We start from the raw sequence: 7518 nt of genomic DNA, 5'->3' as shown, positions 1-7518 counted from the left end.
CTCTGACCACCATCGTCTGGTTGAGAGCTTTCTACGATCGGCGACAAGGCGGAGAGGGAGTCGAGCGGCACATTGGCGTCTTTGGGGCCCCATCCCGAGCATTGGCGTAATCTTCTCGAGGAGACTCGAGGCCCCAGGTTCGCGCGAGAGAAAGGCACAGGCACGTAGAGAGACGGACACCTGCGTCGCCACCTGACGGAACGAGAAAAACACACAGACGTATCACCCGCACCCACACATACACATCCGGAAAGGGGGCTTGATATCGAATTGGTAAGGTCATTGCTGCGTGCGATATTTGCTCTCGCATTGCGGCCATAGGATTAATCTCCGACTCCGCTTTACAACAAACTGCACTGACGTGTAATTACGACGGGCGTGACATATATTATATGCGGATGTTCGATTTCTATTGTTGATCCATTACGGTCGACGCATTAAGCGTCGTTGTTATATTCGAGCTTTGTGAGAGATCTATGTTTAATTGAATGACAGATGGGAGTGGATGAAATCGGTCGATCTGAGCGCAGTTAAGTTTTTATGACATTTGTCATAATGCGAAGCGGTTCGACACCTATTGTCATGATAAATAGGTATATGCGTTTATCATGAAGTGGAGGCAGATCGATCGAGACTTTTATCAAAGGTCTTTTATACTGCCTTCGGGGGTTTCTAAGGCCGCCGCGATCCCTTCGTCTCATCTGTCACCGAATAAACTTAGCCTGGGCACACTTGGAAGGATACGCGTACGAAAGATCAATCAGAGATGCGTCGAGTGAAAGTGGAACGTCGAGCGTTAATATCTTGACGATAGATGCCAGAAATAGTCGCACAGATGACTAGTCTCAATTGACTTTTCAACTGATAAAAGTATCGTGATGTGAATCCTGTCGAAATGTAGGGAGCTAGTTTTTCCTACGCGACGAGTCTTTCGTAATGCTCGTAGAGATATCACGCGTACAAATTCCCATCTCTTCGGATTTTCAATAAATTATCTTCACGGTCGAATAGATGCTGTCACCGATACCAAAGAGAATAACCGGATCCTCTATTCGACTGTTCCATGAGATTAAAGCGCTCCTAACACGACACTAAGCATAGGATTTATATGTGTCTTATTAACGACTTCTAATGACATTTGAAGAAAATAGCAATACATGTGTCAATTGCGTTATACGTGGGAAGGTTTTCCCTTTCTCGTTACACGTGGGAAGCGCAGTAATCATTAGAAACTGGTTATAAGAATTATCATATTCCTCATGTTACATCATGTAACATAGTGCGAAGCGAAAAATTCATCGCATTGGTTACATAATAATAGAGGAAAAGACGCATCATTTATATTTTGAGTTTTGCCAATTTAATTCGCATTTATAGTTTTATTTATTTGCTAAGGATAAATTCCATTCTTGATAAAAAGTAGATGTTATTGTCTTTGTATCGTTAATTGGTGAGAAATTAAATGAAATATAAATGTTAGAATAGACTTTATTTTTAGTTGAAAATACTAGAAATCTCATCGATAATCGGCTAAGTGAAGTGGATCCTGCTTACTACGAAGAAAGGAGCGTCTGGCCTCGTGTCACAAGTTTTGTTCACTATACGGGATTCGCGGCGCTTTCTTGGTCTCTTGAGAAGTCGACGAATCCTTTTTTCCTCTATCATCGACGACCAAGGACGACATTCTTCGTTTTCTCCATTTTCCTCTTTTTTTTTTTTCATCCTCGCTCGCGATTGTGGTCTTTCTTCGCGCGGAAGGTCGAATATACGAAATCAGGTTTGGCATGATCTTTTCGTGTTGGTCGTCGAAAGATTGCCTTTAATAATTTTTATGATCGCAGATTCATTTGACTTATTCGATGCGTTATATTAATTTTGACGTACGAAATATAAGAAGTCATTTGCGGTTTAATATTCGTATCTCGATATATAAATTTTATGATGTATCCTTCTGTCTCTTTCCCCCATTCTTTTCTACCTTTTTTCTTATCGTCTCAGATCGAAAGGAGACCGTAAATGCATACAAAGAATAGGAGCCGATTAATTTCCCCGTCACTTTTATTATCATTACAGTTATAAGACCATTTTCAATTAAGAGAGTGTTCGTCATGTTATCCTTGGAGTTCTATAAATATGTTTTTATGCGGAAGACTTTATAATCGAATGCGATGGAATCTTTTATAACGTGATGCACGAACGTGATAAACTGTAAAGTTAAGCGCATTCTTGGATCGGTGAGACGAAATTGCGAAACAGGATGAAAAGCTGTTTCGCGTAACGAGGCAAGCATGCAAAACGCAAATGTAAAAGTATAGCAGTTAAGTGGTCGAAGTTAGTATCGGTGGGAGAAAGATAGAGAAGAGGGTGGGGTTCGTCTGGTCAGTCACGAGCTCTTACTTTCTATTGTCCAATCATGCCAAGAAATTGTCCGACGCGAATTTTCTTCGATGCTTCAAATAACGCTTTTTTAGTTGCGATTAATTCGCTGTTTAAAAAAAAAAAGAAAAAAAAACCGAAGTTGTATTGTTTAATTTATAATTTTTTTATGATATATCTATACACGTATACATATATATGACATTAACATTTCTCGAAAGTTTTATATAGCATGCAGCTAGGAAGCAGAAACATATATGTTTCTAAAAATAAAACGATGTTTCGTGATGACATAAGCATTCGATTTATACAATTATAAAAAATGTCTAATCCTTTTCGAGCAAATTTTATTTTATTTAACAGCGATAAATAAAGCAGACATCCTTGTTACTTTCCTGCATCGGCAAGCTAGGAATTCAGTACTTCAATACTTTGCTGAATACGAATAGTATTTCGGATAGCGTTGCGTTGGCGAAAAATTATTTATAAAAGAATTTATTAATGTACACAATCAACTATTAATTAAAATATAGGAGTTGTTAAATCTTGTTCCCATTCACATCTCTATAGAGCTCGTCGTTGTTGCCGTAAAGTCTCGGTGAATCGTTACAATCGACCTGCAGTGGCGAAAATATAATTTACAGAATTAAGATCACAATTAAAAATAATTATCTCTAAGAACAGTATCTATGTCAAATACTATATATATATATACGTATATACCTTGAACCACCAGTCACAAACGCGAGTCGTTTGACTAAAGACTGTACCATTTGGGCAGAGGAAGCTAAACTGACGTCCATTTGGCAAGCACCAATGCCACACCTTGAATCATAAATATCAATATTTATCTTTTTTTTTATTCAATTCATCGACGACGACAACAAATTTTGATTACGACTATTTTCAAATAAATCTTTTCATATTTAATATTTCCGAGCAAAATAAAATTATATAATAATCTATATTTTAAAAAAATAATCTTTAACATTTATATTTAGTTTTATATTTAAGTTTCAGTTTTCAAAATAGTTTGCAAATTACTCGTAAGAACGATTTCTTATATGAGTTCATTCTTTTCTATCTTTATTAATGAGATCAGCAGGTAGTGATATGATAGTACGCACGTGTGCGCGTACACACATTTAAATAATCTCGATTATTGAAATGAGACTGTTCGGTGACCATATGGACACACCTGACATCTGGCTTCGGGATCGGCATAATATCCAGGTAACTTTCCTCCACAGGTAAACGCGAGTCCGAACGGCACCGAATTGTAAATTGGATAGTCCACGCCAGGTGTGTAACCGTCCACTTGCTGTAATGCGCCAATGATTATGCGTGTCATAGATAGCCATGATTTTATAAAATTCTTATTAATCCGCTCGAAAATCATTTTTCCAGAGGGTTCAACCATTTGTTGCTATAATCTTATTCTGTCGCGCAGCGATTACATCATTATCGTATTCGCGAGTTTTCGAGTTTTCTAACTAGCGAAACTTAGCGAAAATAGTGAAACTTAGAGAAGCATAATTACGTAGCCGTCGTTATTGTTCCGTTGGAACAAATAACAATATATTTCAACATGTATCATCTCGACAATGGAATGTGGCACGAATGGGGAGGATACACGCCATAAATTGCACTTCCTCTTTCTTTAACGCGGGCACGCACGTTGAGCCATTAAAATTTATGCCTGCGTGTCGATAAATTTCATCCCATACAGTACTGAAGCTTGCAACAACATTGCTGCAACATTGTAATATTGCATATTGCAGTTTAATGTTGCAGAAATATTGCAAAGACATTATTTTACAATATAACTTTAGCAATGTTACAGCAACATTCCGAAAATATTACAAAAAAAGTATTCAATAATCGCTAGTTCATTCGTTTACCACTATGATGCAGCGCATGTTGTTCTATCTATTCCGCATTTAATTTTTAATCACGATGATTATATAAAGTTTACAAAGAGCGGCAAGTAAGATTAAAAAGATATAATAACTATTTTGTTAGTTTAACATCGTATGATGTGACCCCAATACAGGGGACTGAGACATTGGACTAAGAATTCTTTTAATAGTTTCCATTCTTATATAAAATCAAAAATTTGATAATAATTTTCTAATATGCAAGATACTTCAGATTTTAATAAATAAATTTTGAGATTATATAAAGACAAGAGAGATGTGAAAAAACTCGTTGTATGCGTAAATTCACCACAATCTTTTTGCATCCGGATATCTGAATATTTCGGATACAAAGAAATTGTGAATTTACGCAATTGCAAATTGAGTTTTTTCTTATTTCTCTTAGATATTCTCTGTCGCTGAAGGAAGTCGAATGTGTACTGAAAAATTTACATTTTATAATTTCGTTATTATTATAATACAGAAAAACTATATACACGCTATAGATCCTGACTCTTATAGGCCAAATTTCTTATTATTTTTTTCATATCTTAAGGATATTATGTCGATAAATATACATAAAGCATTATTGCATATATATTATATTGCTATGTTGCTGTAATATTATATTGTAATATTTTTGTAGGCGGACATTTTACTGTTGCTGCAATATCATAACAACGTTGTAGCAATATTTCGCAATGTTTCTGCAATATTACGATATTGCAGAAAAATGTTGCTGCAATGTTATTGCAATCTTGCGGTGCTGTATATAGGATATAATCCTCTTCACGTAAAATCAATTATTTTATTATTAACAATTTGCAGTTACACGTAGCAAACATGAAAGAATATGTATTCTTCGATTATTGCGATCTTATAACACGGTTCTACTCGATTTTATATAAGTTTTGACGAAAACTATATTTACGCGCGCTTTTTCAAGTAAATATAATATAGTTAGAAATATATAAAAATTTTTTTCCGCGATCAATATCTATAATTAATGAACACTATCGAATGACATTAATTGAGAAGCGATCATTCTCTGTGTTTCACCTCGAGCCTAGAAGGAGGGCGCGATATAGGATCTTTTTCGCAATTGGCCATCAGTTAAAACGAGAAGGAATAAAGAGGCGATTGCAACACACGGCGCGCCGGCTCGAGACCCTTCAGTGCGTGCACGTGCCAATGTCTGACCGGAAGTTGGGTTACATTGTTCCTCCCAAGCGGATGCGCATCTCCGCGGCTTTGTATACGATCTCTTGTTTACGATTTCACGTCTACGTATGCAGATATATGATCCGCGTCCCCTCTTTCCATCCGCATCGAATCTAACAGGTGATTCTAACGCTTGGTAAGAAGGCAGTATCAAGGATCCATTTTCGTTGTATTGGGCCTTTACTTTCAAAAATATGGCATGTACGAAAATTAAAGCATGACGTAAGCGCGATGAAAAGATACAAGGACGAATACAATAGAATTTATAACTATATGCGTTTTAATGAAAAATATTACAGTAATATAAAATATGTCTTAAATATTATATATTACATTTTTTTGCTCGTACAAATCAAAATTGTATTATTTTGTTGCGCTGTAAAATGATATGGTGAAAGATGCGTTAGTCGCGTGGAAGTAGGATACTAGCGAGTTAAAATTAATTAAATATCTTATCTTTCCGTTTGTTAACCTCGCGGCATTGAAGCTGCGTTTTATTTCTCGGCTTATTATTTTCTATCCCGATTTTCATCGGTTCCACGGTTGTAGTTTCCGGTGAAATATGTCTTCTAATTGCAAGATTCAATGCGACGAATTCGGATACTCGTACGTTATTTTTTATTTAAATCTATTAATACAGATACACGATATTTTATTTTAATAAAATATAAATTAATATTTTATAAAAGAATATATATGCGTGAACTTTCCTCGAGAAAGAGATTATTTTCGGTATTAAGTTAAAGAAAAAGGTTCGAATTTTTTTTTGATTATACGATATTGAAAGATCGCTGTTTACTTAGAAATCTTGAATTTTTATTATTAGAATCTTCAAATGATAAAAGTATTCGTGAATCAGAGTGACTTTTGAGTGGCTTCGCCTAACGAGGCGAATTTCGTATACAAGCGGGAAAGCACGTTCTCGTAAGGCAGGTTAATTAATGAATTACTTAATGTTACCACGAGAAAGATGACGCGCGCAGATATGGTTCACTCGCTTATTGTTACGCGATACATCGTGGGAAGCTGCGATGAAAATAATAATTTGGTTTGGCTTTAAAATCCATCGTGCTAGTTTTGTAAAAGTGGAGTATTTACGAAATACCTTCCCACACACACACACACACACACACAGAGACACACATACGCATCACCACAATGTCATACATATTTGGGCAATCATTGTTTGAAGATATAATCTTTTGCAGATTCATAAAGATTATTTCTGCGATATTATTTATGATTTTTGAAAGGGATTGATTCGTGTTTCGAGAAGATCGAAAGAGTTAAGAGAAATTTTAACTTACCGCCATTGTTCGATAGATTATAACCGCGCCAAAAAGCAAAAGAGCGCAGAGTACTTGATACCTCGAAATCATCTAAAGAATGTGAGACCTTCGATTACTTAATAATTAACAGAAATGGAAAGTATATTAAAAATTTTTTTTTTCTTTTAATTTTCTATATACGAGAGAGATTTAAATACTGAATATATTTGCTCTTTCTCTGTCGCATAATTTTCGAGCATTACAGTGAAACATTTTTTGGGAACAAAAGATTAACGGGAGATGAAATAGAGATTTATAGTCACAGGTGGCTTACCTTTTCGAAAAAGCTCTGGTCCCCTTAGTCCGCAGTATCGTGCTGCGTGGCGATCATTTATCTTTTCGTGTTCCTTTGCCTTTTCAATTTTTCGTGCACTGCACTTACGAACCAGTGGTGACTTTATCCGAAGTGCTTTAGGTTCGCAAGACGATGCTACTTCCAAAGTATCTTTCTCAAAGGATTGCTGTACGAGGTGATGGTATATATACGGTTTAAGATATCGGTCGAGAAAAAGGGGGGGGGGGATTCTTGAAAGTCTCTCTTTCTTGGGGCTCCCACATCAGACGAACGGAGAAAGAGAAGATCCCAGGGCGATGGAAGGAGGTATGTTCCCCCTGTGATGCAGCAGAGATTCTGCTCTTACGCAATCGTCGTCTCGTGGTCTAACACCCGTGAAAAT

At 36.2% G+C, this 7518-nt stretch overlaps 1 protein-coding gene across 1 annotated transcript; it reads right to left on the bottom strand.

Annotated features, from left to right (window-relative positions):
* Nucleotides 1-2722: 2722 nt before the first annotated feature.
* Nucleotides 2723-7518, bottom strand: LOC138941175 (U-scoloptoxin(01)-Cw1a). Its single transcript, XM_070310587.1, has 5 exons — nucleotides 7116-7518; nucleotides 6821-6892; nucleotides 3575-3697; nucleotides 3100-3201; nucleotides 2723-2993 (listed from the first exon to the last, which is right to left on the bottom strand). Exons 2-5 carry the CDS (start codon nucleotides 6890-6892, stop codon nucleotides 2916-2918), a joined length of 375 nt encoding a protein of 124 aa, XP_070166688.1. The 5' UTR covers nucleotides 7116-7518; the 3' UTR covers nucleotides 2723-2915.

Source organism: Polyergus mexicanus, unplaced genomic scaffold (genome assembly GCF_030449975.1).
Source record: "Polyergus mexicanus isolate NDT 795.1 unplaced genomic scaffold, iyPolMexi1.0 SCAF_18, whole genome shotgun sequence".
Taxonomy (NCBI): Eukaryota; Metazoa; Arthropoda; class Insecta; order Hymenoptera; family Formicidae; genus Polyergus; species Polyergus mexicanus.
This window is presented reverse-complemented; position numbering and strand designations above follow the sequence as displayed.

What these genes read in the sequence shown, in the direction of transcription:
- LOC138941175 (XM_070310587.1), bottom strand. Translation starts at nt 6,892, where the DNA reads ATGATTTCGAGGTATCAAGTACTCTGCGCTCTTTTGCTTTTTGGCGCG. An exon ending in TAATCTATCGAACAATGGCG is followed by an intron (nt 3,698 to 6,820) that starts GTAAGTTAAAAT and finishes GGCGCATTACAG; the next exon opens with CAAGTGGACGGTTACACACC. An exon ending in ATCCCGAAGCCAGATGTCAG is followed by an intron (nt 3,202 to 3,574) that starts GTGTGTCCATAT and finishes TTATGATTCAAG; the next exon opens with GTGTGGCATTGGTGCTTGCC.